This window comes from Aquila chrysaetos, chromosome 16, assembly GCF_900496995.4.
Source record: "Aquila chrysaetos chrysaetos chromosome 16, bAquChr1.4, whole genome shotgun sequence".
NCBI lineage: Eukaryota > Metazoa > Chordata > Aves > Accipitriformes > Accipitridae > Aquila > Aquila chrysaetos.
The window spans coordinates 13,458,197-13,482,845 of record NC_044019.1 but is presented as its reverse complement, the minus strand read 5'-3'; the positions used below and the strand labels follow the sequence as shown (position 1 = coordinate 13,482,845).

General features: G+C 42.5%; 1 protein-coding gene across 1 annotated transcript in view; it reads left to right on the top strand.

Annotated features, from left to right (window-relative positions):
- The first annotated feature begins 2,857 nt into the window (after positions 1 to 2,857).
- The window catches only part of OSBPL5 (oxysterol binding protein like 5), a 186,903-nt gene continuing 165,111 nt past the window's right edge, over positions 2,858 to 24,649 (top strand). Inside the window, exon 1 of the mRNA XM_030038987.2 lies at positions 2,858 to 2,881. Within this exon, the coding sequence (XP_029894847.1) occupies positions 2,867 to 2,881 (15 nt within the window). The 5' untranslated portion in view covers positions 2,858 to 2,866. The remainder of the gene's footprint in view (positions 2,882 to 24,649) is intronic.

The window sequence follows — 24,649 nt, the reverse complement described above, 5'->3', positions numbered from 1 at the left end:
TCAGTGAGCAGGTTCAGCAGGCGAGCAGAGTTCTGCTGCTTTCTTTTCTTTTTTCTTTTTTTTCTCCAGGGTTTTTCCCCTTCAGCTGTTGCAATGACTCACTGATTTGCATGGCCACTCATGTTTTGGTTTCTGAAAAGCTTTAAGCACACAACTGTGATGACGAAGTGCCCTGTCAGCTGCCTCTAATTCAGCTAGATTTTTTTCTTCCTCTCCCTTCTCCTCCTAGTGCCTTAATCTAGATGGGCCTTACCACTTTAAAAATAAAGTGGGACACAGGGATGTGAGAGAGAAAAGGAAAATTTCTGAACTCTCTGCTCTGTTCCAAATTAATTAGAGCTAAAACCACCTCAAGTATGTGTAGAAAGCAGCTTAGAAAATGCTCTCCGTTACTGCATTTAAACACCAAATCTAACGTTTATGGTAAATGATAAACCAAATTCTGCGTCAGCAGCTCTCTGTGCAGTTTGACCACACTTGAAATGCACAGGAGGAGAAAATGTAGGTATTTACTGGGTTTCTAGTGCAATGTGCACAACTTGCAGAATAAATCAACCCTATGCTTGCCAGTGGGATGGGATACAGCACAGCTGCCTGGCCGACTGATTTTTCTTTTATCAGGTATATGAAAACTAAGAAGTTCCTGGAGGCAGGGTGCTGTAGTAAGCTGCTTGGCATCCCCTTCTTTCGTATGCCACTGCTGTGGGCCCTGGCCTCCTGCTGGCTGTGTGCTCCCCTACTCCCAAAGGTGTGGGGGCTCCTCAATTGCTTGTCATGGTTCCCTTAGTCTCCTTAAGACAGCTGCTTCCAGTAAGTATATGTCCTGCTCCTCTTTGCAGTCAAGACACTGTTTTCCTAAGCTACTACTTGACAAGCCTCTTTCCACAGCACCAAGACCGCCTTTGAGGGAGCACCCAGCATGTAATTGCCTTCAGGGTGGCATGTATTCCCTGCCCAGCACTGCCATTGAATGGACAATATGGTAGTGTACAGTGGCTTCAAATGAAACCCCATGTTTTCCAAAGATAGCAGAAGATCCCCAACTGGAAGAAAAGCCTGTGTGAATTGGTGTGGGTCTATGCCAATTTACATCAAAGGAAAATCCAGATCATAAATGCTTGCACATGTAGCTTTCCAAGGCTGTTGAATTCAGTTAGGCTGTGCCTCTGTGCTGCCTGATTCTAGCATTAGCTCTTTAGGAGCCTCTTTTTCAGCTCCTCCAGTGTAACACAGCCTTCAGAGCTGTGGGGGTAACATCTTTGGTTTGTGGTCCTCCAAAGGGCTGTAGTATCAGCATGTAAAGAGAGCAGAAGCAGCACTGTCTCGCATAAATAAGTGAAAATACATCCATGTCAAAACAGGAGCTTAAAGGCAACGGCACATGAAAGGGAAAAGTGGCTATTGTTAATAACAGTCTTGCTGACCCTATTCTAATGTAACTCTTTTTTCCTTACCATTTGCTTTTTCATTAAGAAACCCCTCCCATTTCAAGATGCAGTGTAGCTTTCTGCAAAATCTTAACTTTCCAAGGGGTTGTCTGCACTACAGACAACTTCGTTCTCTAATACATATAGGTGAGGGTAAGTAATGTTACTGGTGAAGACTGGATGGTATTTTCTTTTCACTTGTATCAGGAGACTGAAATAAATGTTGCTGGAAACATGGGCCTTGGCCTGGACTGCCTTCAGGTTGGGTGGCAAGTCAGCTTTGTAGATGAAGCACCTTGGTACAAAACGTCTCTGGAAACATATCCAAATAGTTTTTACCTCAAAGAAGTTAGGAGAGGTAAATGCCAGCAAGGGAGCAAAACAGTGTGCAGAGACCACCTGTGCATTTTCTCTATTAGGATTTCATAGCCATCTGCTGTTAAAATACACATTTTCAGACTGGTCACTTACAGGCCTGGTCTTCCTCATAGTGTTAATTTAGAAGTAAAGACCTCCTAAGGCCTTTCGTGACATGTTAACATGCATAACTGCAACAAATGCTTTGTCATCTTTAGGATTCACTGTAGGTTAGCTAACACATAGACTGACTTTTTTTTTCCTAGTAAAGGCAAGACCTAAGGTTGCCCAGATGTCCCCAGATGTCAGCCGGCTCTGACTGCCACCTCTGTGAAGTCTTCTTGCACGCTGGGATTTTTTGCTGCTGCTGTAGGACTGGCAGGGTGAAATCAAGGGCTCTTCCGAACAGCAGTGAAGTCCAGGACAAACACGTGGGTCTAAGGACAGAATGGCTTCATGCAGCCACTGCAGCAGGTCAATCTCTGGAAGAAAAAATCGAGGTAAGATTTCAATGGTCTCCATACTGCCCACCACAAACAACATCTCTGTCCTCAAGTGAACGCTAGGTTGTTTGAGCAGTAATTCCCACCGCTCTCTACAAAGCTAGGTCTGATGTGGAGCCTCCACTAGCAGCGTGAATTTGCGGCTCCGGATGTCGCTATACTGCTTCCCAGCACATGAGGCACCTGCTTGACTGATTCCTTTACCCTTGTCAGTGTTCAGAATAGCTATGCATCTCTTTTAGCCAGGCAAGTCAAGTACAAGTTGTTTTTCATGTAGGATGACTGTGTACAGCAGCACAGGCACGGGAAAGCTGAATTTTTGAAGAGCAGACCCTTAGTATGGGGCAAAATGCTCACCCGCACTCTGATGCTGATTTTCTTCTTTATTGGCTGCTCCTGAGTCTGCAGCCGGAGGAACGGTCTCCTGTGGAACGGCAGCTTTAGACAATTTTATTGGCTGATGAATCTGATCTTGCCTGGCCACCTTCCAGAAACACTGACTTGCCCGAAATGAGAGTGAGGGGAAGGTTGCTCTGCCTGGGGCTGTAAAGCAATTGTTTCAAGACCAACGTAACACCCATGCCTTGCTGCACGGTAAGTATATAAAGATAGGTCCGTATACACACATATATATGTGTAAAGTGCTTTATAATATAACTGCTGACACAATTAAATGTGCAGGTCCTGTGGACTGTGTCTCGTTTGCTGCTTAATTATGTGAAAATGTACTTGGTAAATTGCTTGCTGTCACAAAATGCTCAATTAACTGTTGCAATGATCTAAGTTGAAACACTGCATTTATCTCCTCCTCTGATTATTTCCTGTGCTGCAAGACATTGATTTAAGCTTTTTGCCATGAGACAACAAAATACAGCTGCAAGATGTTGATATTAAAATGTTTTCTTCAGCTTTATTCTTTTGCTAGTGGAAACTTAAAATACCAGAGCTGCTTGCTAATATTTGCTCAAGTCTTCTAAAAATTGCTGATTAATCTTGCCCTTTCTTTTTAAGGGTAACTTCTGTGAAGTTTGATGCTATGGATTGTTTTGCAAGTTGTCCTTTCAAGAGAGCAAAAATAGGGCAGAGCTAAGGAAGAGAATGTTTTTAATGTAGCCCCCAAAGTGTATGGTGCTCAAAGTGGCAGGATACTGCATTGCACCCACATCAGTTGCAAACAGCTTTCCAGATGAACATTTCTAGAAGAGCCTCCAAAACTATTGCTACCTAAGGAATTGATGGTTGACCCACAGCACTAGAACAGATTGAGGGAATGCAGCTTTTAAGACTGCAGCAGCTCTATAATATTTAAAGATGCAGCTAATCCTGAGAGCACAGCATACCTGCTGCTTCAGAAGTGATACCAAATATTTTAAGTCTCACTCTAACAACCTGCAGAGTGGAGTTGGAAACTGTGACTTTTTGACAGCTTTGGGAAACAACCTTTTACCACTGTACTTGTTCAAAATACCTCTCTCTCATGTTTCATTGTTCTTTGTTAGGAGAGGTGGGGGAGGAAGTGGGGTGGCAGTGTTTTCTGCAAACAGATCCCCACTGAGTATAGTGCAGGGACAATATAGTATCCTCAGGGCTAAGACAAAGTATTAATTTAATAGATGAGTAAAGCTATATACAATCTCCAAACACTTCCTAAGCTAGAACTTTCCATACTCTTGGGCTGTGCTTAGCACAGCTGTGTTGATGGCAATGATGCTTTTCTTTGTTGTTCTTCCAGAGGGCCAAGGGGAAACCTGATCAGCTTCATGATTTGCCTTGGCTGGAATAGCTTTGCAGTACCATACTGGCCTGGGATGCAATGGGTTCCTTATGGAGCCAGAAACAGATGGCATGGTGCTGCCTATAGCCTCTTAAAATCACCTGCACCACAGCTGCCTTTCCAACCTGTGTTTTAGTTATGTTTTGAGAACTATGGGAAGAGGTTGGAGTAGGAGGACCAAGTTTTGCAGGTGAAGGAGAGACATGTGCCTTGATTTGCAGCTGTAGTTGTAAGGAAGATTTTCCCCATTATGTCCAAGTAGGGAGGAGGGGAGGCTCACTTGGTGCAGTTCCTAGCTGTGTTTCAGCTGCAGGAGGAAATAACCTTGTTGAACTGGCTCCCAAGACAAGTGGAACGGCAGTATACGAAGTCATGTAGCTCTGTTATCAGCTGCGGTTATGAGAGTGAAATAGGACCTTATTTTAATGAGAAATTATGCGGCAAATGTTTTAGTACTACTTTGGTGCAATTGTGCCAGGTAGCCTTGACAAACTTTGGTGCTGTGTCTTCTAAACATTCATTTTGTTGGCCCTGTAAGTAGTCTAAACTACTTTTTTGCTTGCTTCTGTGTTTCTGCACTACTCCTGCTTCTGTTCTTGCTCGCTGAGGTTTCTAAGGGAGCCACAGGAAGCCGACATTCATACTCATTGGATTTCAAACATCACTTCTAGAAACCACAGGCACTGCCATTATGTGGAAGGTGAGGCAGTATCTGCAAAACAGAATTTTCTAGTTTTATAGGTGTGTTTGTAATTTCCTGGGATTTCATTGTAGAATTTCAATTAGTGCTTCTTTCAGGTTCAGATTTAATTTTAATACCTGTGGAAAACATAGTATTGACATACCAGTTTGGTACCTGTTCACCCTCCTGGAAAAGTTTTTTGTTTTAATGTCAGACATGCATCTGTGAAGTTGCAATCTTTGGCTGTTGTAGGAAGGAAAAGGGGAGGAAACTGTGTATGAAGATGTGAATTCTGCTAGTTTTAGGTTTAAATGAGAAGCGTTTGAAAGCAACCCATGGTAGAAATGGAGCTTTACCACTAAGAAGGATGCAACTTACTTGGGGGGGGATGCATGGTCCTCTTGTTTCTCCAAAGGGCTCATTGATACCCTGTTACTGGTATGCTGCTGGTGTGTTTCTGCAGGACAGCAATTGTGCAAGAGCTAAATAGAGGCTGCTTATTTATTTTTTGAGCACTTGCAATCACTCTAGGTGCCACAACAGTTAAAATGCTGGTGACTTCTGTCACTGTCAAGCCAAAGGTAGAGGTGGCCTCACTTCAGGCACCATGGAACCCAAGGAGCGTTCCTTGTGCCTGCGCTGTGCTGGTGGCCTCTGTGAGCAGTCTCCAGGAAGCGAGGGTGGCTCAGGGCCCTGTGGCAAGGCAGGGGATGAGGACAGGTCACATCAGGTGCGTCGCCCTTTCCTGGCCTGCTCCAGAGCTCGTAGGAGTGCGAAGGCCACAACTGCAGCCAGCCTTAAAACAGCGTGGCAGAGTTTTGCTGTTCTGCTGTCAGTTATCTGGTGAGGTGCTCTGCACCCCAGTTGCCTCCCTCAGCCTTGTAAATGTGCCAGGATCTTGATCTCCCAGTTTTCTTGGAGTAGATAAAAGATAAGGGCATTTCTAGCCCTTTTGCCTTGAGGGGGAAAATGGAGAAAAGTGGAAAAATCTCAGAAGAGGAGGCAACTAAAAATACCATAAAGCTTGTGATCTTTGTTAATGGTTATATTTGGCAATTCTGTAGAAATGGATCTGAGAGAAAACTATGATTCTCAGACTTTTAAAAAAGCATTTCTTTGGAAATGTTTTGTTTTTAAATTAAGATGTGAGTGAAGAAAGTGGAAATACATTGATTTGTATTTTGACAGTTTAAAATAGCTTTTGCACAATGCTTTTACAATATGTTAGTTTAGAATGTGGACTTGCAGATTACAGTAGTATTTTAAAGCACTTGAAATTCAGAATGACACGTAAACTGACTGCAGTGATTTTATTTTTATCTTGGTTGGTTTTGTGTTAGTTTGGATGTGAATTTGTATTTCTGTATATGTATATAAACATAATCCTATTAACATGTATGTAAGTAGGAAGCTGGTAGGCAATGTGCTTACATATATATCAGCATATTATTGAACCATAATATGAAATATTTACTACCAATATCCATTTGTAAACCTGATGTGCTGTGAATTCATGCTAGGAGTAATAAAGCAAGAAACTGTTTATGCTCTGTGATACAAATAGCCAGATCAACAACAGGGGTGAAAATTGGAATATTGTTCTTCAGTTTTAATTACAGCCCGACAAATGGTGCATTCATTTTTCATTGTTAATAAATGGCCCATATGGCATCCTTTGATCACATGCTCTGCAGCTTCTGCAACAGTAGGGCACTTATTTTCAGGGAATACAGAACGTAACATTTAATCTGGGCTTTCCGAACAGAAGATTGTCTAGAGTGGGAAAATGAACACTACCAGGAGAAGGTACCTTAGGTACCTCAGAGTTTTCCAGTCTGAAGGCTTGGTGCATGTTGCACGCACCTCAGCAGCAGGGCCAGCAAATTCCTCACGTTCCAAATCAAACTGGGTAAAATCAGGAAGGGTTTTTCCCCACCAGCAAAATTCTTTCTTTCACAGAATGTGTGAGGATGGTTTTTCCATAGTGCACAAGCCGGATTACAGGATGCCTGGCATGCAGGAACAGATGAAAACTAACCAGAGAAGGGGGCTTTATTTAGAAAGCAAAGCAAAGCAAAATTAGAATGTCTTTGTGCGTGAGAAATATGCATCACAAAAACACCACCAACCCAACCCGCCCCCCTGCACACCTCAGAATAAAGACAACCTATTTGCTTTTAATCACAGTATTTATCATACCTTTTAGAAACAAAACTGAAATCCATAGCCAGGACACCAGCTGGAGACATTCAGGAATATCTCCATGGAAATACCATCTTGGAAAGCAAAGCTTGCTGAAGTTTGCTCATTATTATCTTCAGAGCATTGCTGTCGGGGAGAAAACAGGAGCTGGGCGACAACTAGTCTCTCTGTTTTCTCACCCACTGTCACAACAGATGGATGGGTGATAGGATCTCTCCAGAGCAGCTCTTTTTCTCCCTTTCAGTGTAGCTCTTGCAGCCACTTCGATCTGAGTGGGCAGCCAGTGTTTGGGGCCTTCCTGGGGCGTTTCTTCAAGAAAATGATACTGATTTTACATGACTCATATCTCTAACATAATCTTATGTGTTTACAAAGCATGCTTGTATGTATGCTTCTGTTTCCCCGAACACAAGAAATTTCCTCCCTCACAGATTTCATGTGATCCTTCCAGGGGCAAGGAGATGCAGGAACGAAGCAGGGAGAAGGAGAGGGGGGAAAGCCTATTGGTCTCACTTTGGGAAAGCTTCTTCAGTAAGACAGCAACCTACAACGACTCATAACCTGCTGCAACACTGTCAGCCCCCCCAGAGTAGTTTGAACTTCTGGTTTGACAGTAGCAGATGACCAAACTGCACAGACTCACTCATTGCTCCATATAAGCAAAGATTTGTGTTCCCTTAACTTTTTGCAAATGATGGGTACAACATGATAGCTTAAAACCCGAGGCAGATGGCGCATTTCCGTACCATACATCATTTCGTATGTGTGATGAAGTGTGGCTGGCTAAGTGTGTCCAGATGGGCATTGCTCCTTTGATGAAGAAATCATTAAAATTTGGCAATTTGTGGGAATCTAGGCTAATATAAGCTCTCACATAGAGTGTTAGTACAAGGCACAAAGTTGAAAAAATCATTCACATATGTAACTAAAGTGGGGAAAAAAACCTTTAAAAGATTGTGTAATAATTTAAGTTACTGCTTCATGGAACTCAAATACAGGGCACTGAAAACACTGTGAAAACAAGGAGTGTTGTGAACTTTCAGCCAGTACTCTAGTGCTAATATAAAAAATGCTTTCCCAACATACCTGATTTCTCCTTTCAGCTGACTTTTTAGGAAGGATTTTTGAGGAAAATATTCTATCTGCTGTTAGTTGCCTATAATTTTCAGGCTAGACTACAGAGGGATTATTGTTATATTGGTTTCCCTTTAGAGAGTTCTGCAATGTTTCATAAATCCAGATGACTGCTACAGGTTTTAGGGAATAGGTAATTTGCCATGTGGAATATATGCTGGTCACTACCTCTGTTCTTAGAGGAGATGGCAGCTAACAAAAATGATGTCTAACAGGCTGTTTCAGACTGTGTGGAATGATCTGTCACCTCTGCAGGTTCTTGTAAATTGCTGTAGCTCAAGATTGGGGTAAAATGTTTAAAGTTGTCAAAAGTAGGCTTAAAGCCACGGACTTCCTAACTTTTAAAAGTGGTTTAGATAGGGGCTTACGCTGTTGAATCCTGTAATCACCTTTGAAATGTTTTTCTAGTCCATCTTCCTTGAATGAATAGAAAGTTCTTTACCAGAAGTAAAAAGTGCCTAACAGGCTACGAAGCATTGCTGATCATGAACTTGCTGAAATGTTATCTGTGAGGAGTAAAATTTGGAAGTGACTTGCTGAACTGATTAGATTGTCAGGGACAGTAATGGGTAAATGCCTCAGCCTTTGTAATGTAAATGATTGCATTTGAAACTAAGGAGGGGGGGGGGGGGGGAAATGCACTTGTCTCAGGAAAGTAACAGTGAGCACTTGAATTATTTTTCGTTCTTCCAGAATCCGTGACAGAAACAGGAATTTCCTCAAGCATTTCTATCACAGCAGATTAGGTTTTTATATTAAATGTTCCTGCCTGGGCTGCAAACCAAACCAAACCTCATTCCTCTTGCCCTTATTTAATATGGTGGACATTGAAGTTTGATATAAAAAAGGAAACGTTTAGTCAGCTTCTTACCCTCCTTTTGTGGTACAAGCCTCTGGGTGGAAGGACAAAGATATGATACACGAAAAGAAGACTGATTTGTTTTCAAGTTTATGTTATATGTCAGCTCCAATATATGGGCATCGCACTTTCATCAGAGTACCACAGAAATGCCATGAAGACCCTATATGATGATTTCTCCATGAGAGCAAAGATAACAAACTTGACCCAGTCAAGTCTATGATATATATAGACACCCACTGCAGCAACTTGCACCAACACAAGCTCTGAGTTGCAGGTAAGCCACGTGGCTATATCTCAGCAGCTAGTCCCTACTTCATACTGCAGTTAAGCTGCATTGGCTTCTAGGAGGTTATTGCATTTGCATCAGGCATTTGCACTGGTGCAACAGCTGTGTTTCAGGCTTTCCCCGAACACCACAGAAACGCACCAGCTGGTCCCAGGAAAAGTCTTCTCTGTGTGAAGTTTTCGTAAAAGATGGCTAGATTTACGAAAAATAAAATTCAAAGCGAAGTAACACTGAGTAATCTGGGAGATGTCTTTCTATCCAGGTTTTATTAATAATTGTTTCCTACTGTGGTTATTTGCGTACATTTACTCAGCCCAGCAGAGCTATTTTCCTTGCTCTGGTTTTGTCTCATAAAATTCCAAAGTATAGAGCTGTCACTCATGCTTGCCAGGGATGAAATGTTGGTGTGATGTAATTTAACTATAGGTAATGTGGCTTAATTAACACTTACAGTTTGTCTTTAATAGGCAGGTTTAGGATATGCAATTTTGTTTTGTAGTAACTTTCAATTTCTCTTTTACATCTTCCCTTTTCCACTGTAGCAGTGGAAAAAGAGCTCATGTGCTCTTTAGCTGTCATATGACCATGCAGCTCCACAGAGGTACAGGGAAGGCTCTGTTCAAGAAAAGTCAATGTATTTGGGGCAGGACACAGCAAATTAACTGGGACCGTTTTTCTAAAGGCTGATTTATGCCAACAGGGAGATCCTCATACAGTGTGAAGCAGCACTGCGCTGATCTCAACAGAGCTACTTGTTTGGTGGGGGTTAAAAATCTGGTCCCAAGTGCGTGTGATTCTCTCCTTATGCTGATGCAGTTATTACTGCTGTGCCTGGGTAAGGTTTTGCCTCTGCCTCTGCCTCTTCCTGTCCTCTCTTTATGGCCTATTAACCCTACAATGCACTGTTTATCCCCTTGTTTTTTTGAAGGTTATCCATACTCAATGTGGTGAGCTGTGTTTGTGGCTGGGTGTTGCTACTTGTGTGAGCTTTGATGCCATGGGCTTGGTGGCAGAGGAAGCACAGCAGCACTGGCTTTGCTGCAGCCTTACTGCCTGCAACTGGACCCCAGGACCTGGTTTGTCCAGCCTCGCCCATGCTGCCATCTCACTTACTGCTTGCTTGGTTTGCCTCCACATAACCAAGAGTGTGCTTTCCTCCCTGCAGCACAGCATGTTGAGGAGGTAGGAGTTACTCTGAGATGTGCTTCCCTGCCAGCAGTGGCTTATTGTGTTATATTGAACTGGTTTGCTTCTTACATATGGCAGCAGGAAAAGCCTGGCCCCATGCTGCTGCTTCTGCTCAGGTTATCATTTTAAAAGACATGGTCTGTTTGACTAGCAGTCCTTCTGTGTTTGTAGGTTAGACAGAACTCCCTGTGGGTCAGCTTTACATCTTCAGCTGTAAATGTAGGTCAGCTGGCTGCTGTGCAGTATATTCCTTATCCTTAAAAGCACAGGTCCTCACATGCAACTTCACAGTACATTGCATTTGCTTGTCTTGTAAGAAAGCTCATTTTGCTAGCATAGCAAGTGGTTCAGCTGCTCTTGTGACATTAGCAGTACTGCCAGCATGGTAGCAAAATATTTTTCAGTCTATGTGTTGCAGACGTGTAATGAGAGCATTTTCTGCTGTTTCACTTGAGGGTTTTCCTGCCACTTTTTTTGGTAAGAAGACACTGATCTCACTCCTGTTAATGAAATCAATTATTATAGGGTGTGACAGTTGGTGCCTATAAAACAAAGTGAGTCCTTCAGCTTTTCTGCTGTGCTCAGGGTCTGTCTCTTCTGATGCTAAACCTAAGATTTGTTCATTCCTGCATCCTAGAGAGCCCATCAGAGGTTTGAAGTCTAGATGTGAAAGAGATTTTCATGAGCTTGCAAGGAGCCAGTTGGGTTCAGTTACACTGCTGAAGGGCCTGCTGTTTCCTTTATAGAACACATTTGGTTTACATATCCCTGCCTGCAGACTCTAATCTTAGATATGACACTTAATATGCTTTGAATTTTTTTTAGTCCAGTTTCCTAAGAAGTTGAGGCTTCTGCAATCCTTATGCAAAAGGAAAAGCTCCAAAAGGTTTCCCAAAAAAGACAGCACAAACCAGCCAATGGGTTCCTGAATTGAAAAAATTAAGTTTCACACAGAAGAAGTAGGATGGTGTGGAGCTTCCTTTGTCCACAGCTGCAGGGACCTTCCAGCTGCTTGTAGGGCCATGGCAGGGTACAGACTGGGGCTCTGGATGACCTCCAGAGGTCCCTTCCAACCTCAACCATTCTGTGATTCTGTTGTCGATGTCGTGTTAACTTTTCATCAAAATTTAGCAAAGGAGTACAGCTCTCAAAGGCAAACAAGTTATGACAAGTGTGTGCACTGGTGGGAAGGCTGTAGCACAGAGGGAGCAGTTGGATGTCTTGATTGGCACAAGTATGCTTAGAGTCACCAAGTGTTCACAATACCCCAGAGCCACTGGTGATTGGTGGATATAGAAAGGAGTAAGGGGATACACTGGAGGAGACATATATGGAAATACAAGACCTATTAGGAGTCTGTGGGGAGATAAGGAGGTGGTGTATCAATGCACAGGGTGTTTCTAGACTGATTACTTCTGCTGGCAGGACAACTTGTCTGCAGTATTTAGAGAGAAGGAGATGCAGATGTGGCTATAGTAGCTAACCAGGAAAGGAGTGTGGTCCCTTTTGTGTGTCTTACATTTGTCTTCAACAAACCAAATTTGCGGAGACATCATCAGCATGGCCAGCAAAACAAACATAGTCTGTTTGTAATATTCAAATATAAGATAGGTTGGCAACGTTATTAGGGTAAAATTGTCTTTCTAACAAATGGAAACTTCTCAAAAAAAAAAAAAAAAAAATTTTCCCCAATCTGAAATTTCTTAAAAACTGAGACTTGAAATATTACTGTTTTATTGAAATGAATTTATTTGGCTACCAGAAAGAGGAAAACAAATTCAGGAAAAAATAAGAAAAGGTTTTTTAAAATTAAATGTCTTGCTTTTTTTTTGAGAAAATATCACTGTATAGTAGTTTATTGAGATTATATGAGATGAAGTCAAATCTCATTAAAAATTGCTTGGTTCTATTCCTTCAATAGCAGGATGCTACTTTATCCTGCTTGTGAATCTTCAAGTCACTGCTTTTTTTTTGCAACCTCTGTCTCCTCCTTGAGCACAAAACAGAAATGCAAAACCCCAAGTGGGAAACTGAAATCCCAAAATTCTACTGCAAAAAAGTCTGCTAAAGTGATGCCAATTTCATAAGTCCTATGCAGGGCCACTTCACTTAAAAGAAAAGAAACTTTTAAGGGCATCCTTGAGATCAGTCTGACCTGTTACCTCTGAGGCAAGTTATCCTTCCTGGAGGACACCCTCAAGATGACACCAATAGCTAAACATTTGAAAAAAGCAACCTCAGACTTTGGGGCAGAATTTTGCCTGGTACCATTTGGTGGGGTGCTGCCGAAGCCAGCTGAGTTCACCACCCAGTGGGTACCCAGTCCTGGGGGGAGATATCGATGACATTCGTTGATCACTTAAAAAGACAAGTGCCATTCAAGCTTCATTCAACTGTAAGTAAATACATGGTGCTCGCAGAGTAGTTACCATTTTCCTGCAGCAGAGAATTAGGCAATTTGGAACTTTAACCAATTTTCTTGCACAAAATTACAGGAGAATAAAGTAGGGCTTCATAATGGAAATGATGTAGCATTAAATATGGATTGTCCCTTGCCTCCCCATAAGAAACAAAAGACATTTTTTATCTGACAATTATGTAAAAACCCTGTATTTTTCCCCACATTTCCCTAACCATAAATAGCAAATCTTCAAGAGTAACTCTATATATCTTAGCAGCCATTTCCATCTGGTAAAAGAAGCATTGCTGGTCAGATGTTAGAGCACTGGCCCAAGAAAATGTTGGGGAAATTCTGATCAAGGGCCAATTGCTGAGAATATATTACCAATCTGGAGGTATGACAGGCAGCCCAGCCTGCAGTGGAAGGCAGAGGCAAGCCTGTCCAACTTGGCCCTGGGTTCCCCATCAAAAAATCACTGGCAGGGTACATTGCAGCTTTCTGCTTTGGTGCTCCTTGCTCTGCCAGCCAGGGATTTGCTCTTCCCTCTGCCCCTCACGGTGCAGCAGGATGTAGTTTGCCAAGTTCATCAGCTTCCTCTGGAAAAGGCATTTCTGGCCTGGCCATGGCTGCATGCAGAATAAGATTTATCTGAGCACTGCCAGAGCTGAAATTACTGGAGACAGGCTTTTGCATCTTCAGGGAGAGTCCCATGTACTGACCGTGGCCCAGCCTGCATCAGCTGGACCACATCCCCAAAATCTCTGGGGTGGAGAGAGAAATGGCACCCCTCTGGAGAGAAGCTGACTGGTTTTGCGTGCACAAGGATCAGCCAGGTGCAACACAAAAGAGTTGTGCAGTGGCTGTTCAGACCCTCACGAGCAATGAGATGTCAGGGGATTCTTGCCTTGAAAGGCTCTGCAGAGAAATATTCCTCTAAAAATGCTTCACTGGAAACACATCTGCAATTATAATCTATTAAATAGATGTGAACTAGACTTCCTTAGGAGTTTTGATGGGTCTAAGCAGTTTCAGGGCAGCAATCAGACTGTGACCTAACAAATCTGTCTCTTCTTTTACTCCTCCAGTAACTACCTGAAGTTGATTTGCTTTCATTATAGGAGTCTATTTGGGCAGCAGTAAGCATGGGTGGAGAGCAGATGTTCAGTGAGCAGCAGAAATGGGGAGGAAAAGGCTTTTTCCAGTGGCTGCTATAACGTTCTTGAATGGTGATGGGGAAGGTACCTGAGCTTTTATTGTTACTGCTAACACGTCCATGTGGCAGGAATTGGGAGGGGGAAGGATCTGCCTGCTTTGCTGTCAGCTGAGGGTCAGGCTGCCAGCAGCAAATGCTAACAGTGGCTGTTTTAAATCTGACTGTGTCAAGGTTTTGGAGGTGGAGGGAACGTGCTTTTAGAGCCAGGGCAGTGACCTAGAAGGAAGCAGCGAAAGCACTGCCGACACTGGCAGCAGATGACATGTAGGTCAGAGGCAGCACGAAACAGAAGATGGTTGCTGTGCCAGGGCTGTTTGCCTTGGCTGGAGGTGGGCACAGGAAGAAAACTCTATGTGTTTCTATGTGGCCATGTCTCTGTGCTATGAATGTAAGAGGAGGGGGAGGAAGGAGTCTCCTCGGACGTTTGAACCAGGCGAGCTGAAGCACCATGAGGGAAGTCAGGTGCAGTGGGTTTTTGGAGTCTTCTCACCAAAGACTGCAGTTTGGGAAGGAGCTGTCTGTCTTGCCTCCTACCGATGTGCCAGAAGGAGCTCCTTTCCCACGCCACCTGACTGCAGCCCATGGGTATCGGCAGCATGAGAGGATGCCATGTAGAGACACCCAAACTGCTTCCCTGTGGCTTTTTCTGGGCACCAGAAGCAGCATAACTGCCTTAGCTCAGCCCGAAGTCTGGGCTAAGTTAGCCTGCCTTTTAATGAGACTGATTCAGCTAGGTGGGGAGCAGTATCTGGAGGATGTGCTGCTGGTTGCTCTTGACTTACCCCGACTGTCTCTGCCCAGCACTGCATCCTGATGCGGGGAACGCTTATCAGAGATGACAGCACATCAGAAGTCAGCACTGGGACTGGAGGATAAGCAGATAAACATAATCTTTACATGAAAGAGGGAAATCAATCACTGAAACAACTTGTTGTGGACTCTTCACCACTTAAAATTGCTAAATCAAGATGATATATGTTTTTTAAAATATAAAATACATATGTATGAGTGAGTTCAGTGGCATCTTCTGCCTTGTTCCAAACAAGAAGCCAGACTATGATCACAGTGATCTTTTCTGGCCTTATAAAAATGACTCTGTACATAATTTATAGAGTTACAATGAATATTAGAAGTTTATTATTAATTTTCTCTTGAAACATGTCTACTCTTATGTCTGGATCCTTACTCTGACACACAAGAACATTTAATAACAAGTTAGTTCTTCGTAGCTAGTTAATGTGACCTTCATTTATTCTGGCATAAAAGGACTAACATTTTTCCAAGTATTTCATAATCTCCTTGTAGAATTAAGCATGGAAAGCTGAAGTCTCAGAGTCCAGAACTGCTGAAGAACAGAGGACCCGGTATGAAATAAATTGTCTCCTTAATATTAGCAGAGTTGAGTATGACCAAACATGAATTTCAGTAAGATCAGGATTTATGTAAATTAGGGGACTTTGAATATGGAGCCAAAATCCACTGAACAGACGGGAGGAGCTTCCCTGGAAAAGGTTTCGCCATGTTTCAGGCCCATTAGGTCTGTTGCTTCTTTTCCACACACCTGCTCATTGCTTCCAGCTGTGGCAATCAGCAGAAACAGTTATTTTTGAAGATGATTTGCTAGGATGTGTAGGTTACTAGTGATTTCAAGGAGGTAGCTCACCAGGGCTGCTCAGAGTAGAGTTGGATCTGGGGCTTCTGGCCCTCTGGTGTGCCCAGCTGCTGCCTTCCCAAATGCCTGAGCAGATGTGGGACCAGGACAAGGCTCCACTTTGGAGGGGACTGACACTGGAAGCAGGGCTGCCCGTGGTGCCAGCACACCCTGCAAAAGGAGCAGGAGGGCCTAAGGCATTGAACTTTGGGACCAGGCAAGGTGCCGCAAGTCGGGAGCACATTTCTGCATGGCTTTGGCTCTGCTATATTTGTAGTCAAGGAATTTTATAAACACCTTGTTCATGGTTAAGTGTTGTTGTCTTGTTAGTGACTGCCTCATGGAAGAGGGGCCAGTTGTATCCCAAAGTAAAATACCTTTATCAGGAGCTCTGCAAATTAAATTACTACTTTACATTAGACTTTCTTCCAGTGGTTGTGAATTCCTTGGGGATGCCTTGATTTATTAACAAGAGAAGTGTGTGCTCTGCCAGAAGCTGAGAAGAAATAGGTTACCGATTTCCGGAGGATAGGATTACAGAAGCCTTTGCAGCCGCTAAGGTATAGTTTAAACCTTTTCTGCCTGGGCATTGCAGGTGCTATGCTTGCCAGGTTGGCTCCCAGCCTAAGAATGTCAAACATCAGCTCTCACACACTAATTCTTTGCCTTGTGGTTTCCTGGTGCGTCAACAGAGGGAATACACTGCTCTGTTGTGCTCTTATATTGGTCCCAGTAAAGGTCCAAATATGCAAATTCAGGTCTACTGTAAGCTTTTTGCAAAAACTCTTATAAACTCACTGAACTGAATTGTCAATTGCTATAAACATGAATTATTCCACTGAAATGATTTCCAATGACTTCAGGATTTATGCCAGACATAGATAAAGCCAGCAACGTAGTGAAGTAAATTCAGAGAAATGGAGTTCAGTTGTTTTTAATTTGAGCAACAGAGCCCTTCTCTTCTATCAAACAAAAGACAATCCACTCTTTAGTTGTTTCTGGACATGCCCAGAGGCACTAATATTTTTGCAGCTTGATTTTTACCTCATATTCCCTCTACTTTGAAGAACAATGTACCCTTAGCCTTGGCTTTTAAACTTGCAAACCTCTTCTCTGGCCTCACACTAGATATATTTTTATTAGATTATATTTGGCAGTGTCATAGTTTACAGACTTCATTTTGGTAGACTATAATCTCAACCCTAGTGTGACAGTGTGTGGTTCATGGCACTGTGCAGAGTCTATGGAGGGAATGCAAGGATAGCTGGTCCCAACTCATAGCAATCCCAAGATTGCAACCAAGATACTGGCTACTCAAAAAAGAGAGGACCCTGCCAAGGAGATTTTATCGCTGATTGTTCTTGGTGCCTTCCCTTGGTCAGGATTGAAGAGCTGGCTGTGGGGGAAGGTCCTAGAGCAGGTAGGATGGGGAAGAAGGAAAAACTCTACCATTACCCCCTTCAGGAATACCTGGGCAGTCCTCATCTTTACTCAGATTACTGTTTTAGGGACTGAATTTTGCTGTAACTGTGGGTCAACACTGGGGTAAGAACGAATTTCTTTATCTTTTTTTCAGTGTGTTACAGAAAAAGCTAGCTTTATCTCCTTTCTGTGATTGTTTTTAGGATGGTGAAGAAGCCTTTGGCATAAGAAGGATGATTTTCCAATGAAATATAAAGGCAGGTCATACCTGGCTCCTTCTCAGCTGGTCTGTCGGTCTGTGCAGCAAGGTGCCAGGCAGTGTTGGCTAGTGTCTTTCTAGTAAAAAAAGGCAAACAAACTAGATTCTGAATGCTCCCCTTTTGAAGAGCTGCTTTAAACCCCTTCAGTTAACCAATTTTCTTGTGGAGATGTGATATCTGACAAACCTCTGCATAAAATCCAGGATATAATTGTATCTTTTAGTGTAGTTTGTTGCAGACCAAATTAAATCACTGGAGGAAGCCGAGCTCTCTTTCTCATAGCACTGCCTTAAAGATCATTGATTTTACACATGAATATAATGAACATAATGTTCTCAAAATTTTCAGCATTAATGTGAATGTTCTTCCATTGAAGTCAATCATAAAATGATCTTCATTTCAATGAAAACAAATCTGAAATGCCATGTCAGAAAAGCCTTCCAGGCAAATTTTAACTCTACAGAAGTCATTACCTTGTCAGACTAGCAGAGAGACTTTTTTATCTGACTTTAGTTAGACTCCTGGTTAGTAGGAATCTCCCAATAGTCAGTGGAGAGTGAGCATTTCCAGAGGGCAAATCATTGTACCCACCAGTGATGTCCTTTTTAAAATAGGATTAACTACACTGTGAAGATCTGGGTCACTGTGAACTGGCTGGGGCGGTTACGCCATTGACTAGATGGCTATAGTTGCCTGTAGTTCACTCCAAATGTTTGTTCTTTACCATATATGCTTAGGTGCTTATAAAAAGGATTCAACTTAATCAGTCTGTCTCTGTCAAAATATGTGTATATATAGTTGCAGTTCATACTAGCAGAGAATTTAATTTAAAAGAACTCAGATTACCCATTCTTTTAAAGCCTTCACCTTGATCACATTGATCATGGCCAATTTTCTAGGCAATGAATGCAAATAATACTTTTATTTCTGTTTACATTTCCCTTACACATTGCCTTTGCTACTCAGATATTTTTCTCCTCGTTTTTGTCTATTTGCTTTCTCATCTGTACTCCCAGAAAGCTGTAAGCTCTTGCAAGGCAGTGCTGGTTTAAAGCTCAGTGAAATCATGTCTCAGACATGTTCGTCTCAAAGACCCATACTGCAGTGTTGTGACTCTCCCTCATGCTAGTGGGATTCATGCACCTCAAGTCTTGCATGCCATTTTGAAAATATTGGTGCAGATTTAGTCTTTTAAGGCTTATTGTACTTCCTTCATTTCTTGGATGATTTCCATTTCTGAACAATGTGCTAATTTCTGTGCATTTAAACCACTTGCTGTGGAGAGCAGCAGAAAGAAGCAATTTCCTGTAGTTATTCTGTCATTTCCATTCTAGTCAGGGCTAGAAGTGGGTGAATCTTGTTCAGCAAAAAATGTAAATTGAAAATCATCAAAACACTTTCAAATTTGTGTTGATTTTGCAAATAATTCAGGGAAGAGAAAAAAAAAGTTTTATCTCAATATACCCCAAATCTTGAGCAGTATATCCTTTCTTATCAGGTCTTATTAACTGTGTTACCTGTAGACCTGAGTAATTTTCTCTGGTCAGGGACATGTTTTTCAGTCTTCTTTCTTTTTTATTCATTCGCTTTGCATGGGAGACCCATTATGACTTTGTTGAAAGCTAAGGCTATATCTGCATGATACAGCGTTGGGCTGTGTAAAGATAGCAAGCTTGTTCTGCACAGGGTACCCTGAGTGCCGGAGAAGTCAAATAGCTGTGGTGAATGATGCCAGTGTATCCTGTTTTTCAGCTGGGCTGGCAGAAAAGCTGTGTTGCTGGTATATGTTGTACTGCAAGACAAATTTACCGTCGTCTGGCTAAACCGCAGCTCCCTGCCTCGGTACTCCTGTAGCCCTCATGAAATGGCCAACATGACTCAGAAAGGCTCAAGCTTTGTCCTGGAACAACTTCCACAAACAGGAAGCCAACCCTCAAAGACACACACTGATGTGCACACACCCATTGCTAATTTGGGCACAGTAAATATTGTCCTAACACATCTATTGGCTTTCTCTGCCACTCTTTCTGAAGAACAAGAGGACTGCAGCGCAGGTTTAATGGACAGTGTTTCTAACATGCAAATCAAATGCTTCAAGCCTGCAGAAAAACTAGTCACATCCCCTTCTCAGTACTAAAATTTCTACATAATCCTGACTGAAAAAAAAATTACAGGAAGGTATAGTTCTGGAAATATATCTAGAGGTAGGCTCCAAGGGGAAGATTCTTTAAGGTTATTTTTATTCTTTTAATCAGATGTCTGAGAAAGGAGGAAAATCTCTCTGCTGGAGTATAAAGTGCTTACTAGCTAATGAAATGGAATCAATATCAGGAATGTTAAGTGACTACATTATGTTCTCCATTAATTCACTTTGCACTCATTTATCTTGAAGCCTCTTAAAAGAGCTGGCGATTGAAAAGACATATCTCTTGAAAGTGTAAGGTTTTATTCTTGAAAAGTGTCTATTGTTAACAGTCCCATGTGACAACCATCTAATTGTATCGTTGGTAGCACTGGGGTCTCATTTATCTTTTTTTAGTAATTCCAAGGTTTAGTTACATTAGCTTCTATTTGTACTAGTCAGTCTCTCTGGGGCTGGAATAATATTCCCTCTCTAAAAAGATATTTCAGGGAGAAAAGGGCCATAAGGGAAATGAGAGAGCTCTATATTCTGGAGAGACATTTATCTCAGTCCTAAGGCTGGCACAAAGCTTACAAATCTCCTAAACCCTCCCTTTATGCCTTCCCAAAAGGGATCTGACTCTGAATGCTTCCAGGTGTGGGTTCCCTGTGCAGGGCTGTGTTTCACTGCATAGGGCATTTCTGGAAGATGTGCCTAGAAGAAAAGTCAGAAGCATTAATGTGCAAAAGTAGCACCTTCCTTGTTTGTTTGCTTGGCTTTTTTAATCTCACCCCCAAAATTTTCTGAGAGTCAGGTGTGATATCTCTAAATGTGAGACAGCCAAAATCACCATGAAGAAGCTGGCTTAAAGTGAGCTGCGATGGTGACCATGGCAAGCCTGATGCCCAAGAGAAACGTCTAGTAAAGATAAGAAAGGCACACAATTTACAGGTAGGAGACAGCATCTTGAACAGAAAGCATTGTTCTCTTTTATTTCTAGCACCTGAGCAGCCCCCATGCTGGCACATACTGGGCCCAGCCCTCAGCTGATAGCCAAGGGATGGGCTTTTTCTTCCACTTTGCTAAGTGAGCACTGAGCTCAGCGTGAGCGACAGCCCCAGAGTGCCTTCCTAGTAAAGATGTCCTCTGGTGCACTGCCCGGGTCAGAGAGCAAAACTTTGTCCAAACTTTGTGCTAGTTATTTCTGGAGTGTTTCTGACAGCTTGTCTCCTGTTTTTCAAATTCTGTTTGTACGAGACCATACAGGATCCAGAAAAGATTAAGCACGGCATTTTTTTCCCCGCTTGGGATGGGGAGATAGGCCAGCAGCCTGCAGGCACTTTTCCTTAAAATTTATTGAAACCTTTCAGCTTCAACAGCTCTACATGTGCCTGTGCTGAACCAGACCTGCCCAACTAATTTTTTACAGGTGGAAAAATGAGGTGCCTGAGTATTTGCACATGTGCCCAATTTATTGCAACCCACACTGTAGCATTTTACCTTGAGCCATAGGCCCTTGTCCCATGCAAGAAAGTGAGGTAGAATAAATAAGTGCAAAGCACTGATGCTTCTGAGATAGATTTATTCTAGCTAGCTGGAGATCAAGTAGTGCTGAAGCAGACTTTATGCTGCAAGGCAGTACAAGCCTGTCCAAGACCCTGAATATGGAAGTACTGAGTGATTATTTCAAAGATTTTACTGCGTGAAAGGTTACAGCTCCTGGGAAGCGCCAGGCTTTCCATCTGCACTCTTAAAGTCCCAGTGCAATGTCATACCTACGATGATTTTTCTTCCCTAGAATAAAGGGTGTGACAAAACTAATGGGTATTTTCCCATGTCAGTAGTGTTTTGGAGTGGTTTAGTGCATAAATACATTAGCAGTGGCTCCCATTAACCAAGGTAGTCGCACATGCTGAGTTTCATCAAGGCTTAATGACAAATACCATGGGCTAATCACTATCTTGTTTCTGTTAATTGTTAACAATTATGTTTTCCACCATCACCCACTTGCACACACCACCCAGACTCACTAAGGTTTGTGTGTCCTCCCCACCCACATCACCCTCTTGCTTCTACTTCTCTTTATCTCACCATAGATGTTTTCCTCCCGCACTCCTATTCCTACAATTTGGTCCTAGGCCCTCCTGTAGACCCCTGCTGTGGGTGCATACAACAGTGGGGAATAGCGGGTTGCTGCTCTGGGAGGTCTTGCCTGTGCATTTGTGCTGGGCTAATTAACACCAAGCAGCTCCATGGGGTTTAGTCTAGTACAAACAGATAACAAAAACGAGGTCCTTCCCAGACCCTGGGTTTGACAAACAGGGAGATGTGGAAGTGCATGCAAAGGGATTTGAAGAGACTGTGGTCAACATGGGTCTTCAGCTAGCGTGGCATCAGCCAGACGTGTGAAGCTGGCATTACTTTTAAAATAATTTAGGCCTGAGGTGATTATATTGGCTTTCCTTCCTCCCTGAATGGTGTCAAGGGAAAGGAGACTTTTATTTGGCTTCTAGAAAAGGGGTAGATCCTGAATATGGGAAGGGGGTTTGTGTGTGGGTTTTTTTTTCCTGTAGAAAATTCAAAGAGGATTTTCTGTTTTGGAAAATTGGAAGTTGACTCTCTTGACTGAATAATGACAAAGGGAAAACAAGGTGAATATACATAACACTGGGTTACCAAGAAACTTTCTGGCATGCTGATTCTGTAAGCATCCCATTAGAAACTAGTTCTGAAGCAAGTTGTGGATCTTTTTATGTTCTTGTCTTACAGGGCAATTTAAACATCAAATGATTATCTATTCTGCTATCCATGATGTTGGTATGAATTAGTGTGCTACTTTTTTGTAGTATATAAAAAAGTGGTGAAATTGTCTTTTTCCTTTCTCTTTTTCTTTTTAATGTGGATTTCTTAGATGTTGCTCTAGTTCTTATAGGTTCCAGAAGTTGGTGTGTTATTCTTCACTGAAATGAGCAATGTTAAGGCATAACCTACCTCATAACAGGGTGTTGTCTAATCTCAGCTCCACTTCAATGAGAGTGAAACACATGTTGAGCTATTTTGCTGAATTGCGGTATTTATGATTTAGACATACAACGTCCTTTCTGATGTTTTACAGTAATAACAGTCTAAGAATATCTGGTCAGCCTGAATAACTCTTAGCAGTTACCAGCTGCTGCATTTTTCTGTGGAATCAGTTCATGTCATTCATTAAGTATCATTTAATGTTATGCACAAAGTTTGCTGCATTTCAGCTTTTGTCCCAAGAATTTGGGCTATATTTTGGCCTCTGACTCCAGCAGAGTCATTGCTAGCTGATGAGAACCAGAGTAGGAAATGGCTGAAAAGACAAATTCTATTTGTCATAATATAGCACAGTGTAGTTTCTTGGTGAAAGATAACACCATTTGTTCTAACAGCTCATCGGCAGTAGCAGTTTACCTTCCACCCTGGAGTATCTGATTTTGACCTCTTGCACCTCTTTTATACCAGTGTAGTTTTAAGAGCCTTAGTAGACTTTTGATTTAGGCACAAATGCAGCAATATGATTAAACACACATTGATTTCAATCAGGATGAAGCCTGTACTTAAAGCTAATTATGTACTTAAATATGCTGCTGAAGATGACTTTTCCACTGATTTATGCAAGGGGTAAATAGAGCCCCAAAATACATATGAAATAAGACAGGTATCTATTTCTTTGGAGATGCCATATCCTATCTCCTCTTCTTTTTCCCATTTCTCTATACTAAAAGACTATCTTTTTTTGGATTTCCAAAGACTTGATGATGGCATTTTCTGCAGCTATGCTGATGTCCCCAGATTTATGCCAATAAATCTAATCCATATGCTTTCCATCTTTCCTTAGCAGTCTCACTAGACCTACAGTAGCTGTTAAAGCAGTTTTGCTGCTAAAACTTCTGTTTTCTGGTTTTTGTTCTTTCTTTTGGAAAGACTGATGTCTGCAGAGACTGTTAAACTTTAAATCTTCGGATTTCTTCAGTCTCATAATTAGTGATGACGGGGCACTCGCTGCTCTCACAGAGCCTCTGCAGGATATACCAAGCCTGCCTGAGCTCAGTGAACTCTCTGCTCACTCCTTTGCGAGTGCAGCCACCTCCTCTGCTCCAAAGATGTGGAGTAACAAGGAGAGGCCAAAGCCTTTGGGCTTTCACAGCACACTCTAGTATTGGAGCACTTTGCCTGTGTTCCACTGCTCTGATGTTTTCCAAAGCACAGGGCCTGACCCAGTGTGGGCAGGGTCAGCAGACTGGGAGATCTGCTTAGCCGTGGCTAACTGGTGTAAAATTAGATGGTACCTCCAGCCTGTTCCTGCCTAACACTCTGTTTCTAGGATGGCTGTTCTGCACAGTCACTCTTGCTGTTAGTGGGAAGAGGCCCTCTTGCTGGCAGTTGCAGTAGAGCACCTGAACAAAGCCCAGGGAACAATTTTTCTGTTCATTTCCAGGCATGGTGCTTTGCTAAGGATTTATCTGACTTTGTGGCTACTCCAGGCTAGTAAATAATGCCTTGTTGTAAGATATGGGAAGTCTTTCCCCATGCCAGGTCAACCTATAATCCCTCACAATCTACAATTGTGAAGAAAACTGAGATAACCTTTGCCCAGAAGTCACTGGACTGCTGCCATCAGGGCAATTCATCCACCCCTTAACTTGAAGTGTATTAAAACCACACAGCCTTTCCTGTTGAGCAGTGACAGTCAATAGCAAATATTAACTCAAAAGGTATAAATCTATAACAGGCCTTCTGGCACACTGCTTGATATGTCATGCTGAGTGTGGTTGTAATTCTACCCCAAGCCTTGGTGCTTTGCTGCCATGCCCTTGAGCTACTCGTTAATGTCTGTGCAAAGAGTGCCTGAAATATGAGCTCACCAGAATATGCATTGATAGCCAAATGATGTGCACCAGTGGCACACACTTCACTAGGTCCAGAGTGAGCATAGGCAGCTCAGTCTGCTTTGTTTGGTCACACTTTTTGTCTTCCCAAGACAAATGCATCCCTGCAAGCAGGGCAGAGAGGCACGTTACACCCCCAGTGCACAGGAGAGAGGCTGCAACCCCTTTAGTACGTTTACACTTGGTGACAGAAGCATGCTTATTTCCTGCACTGACATACCTGACAGCAGAAAGGGGATCCCTTCTAAG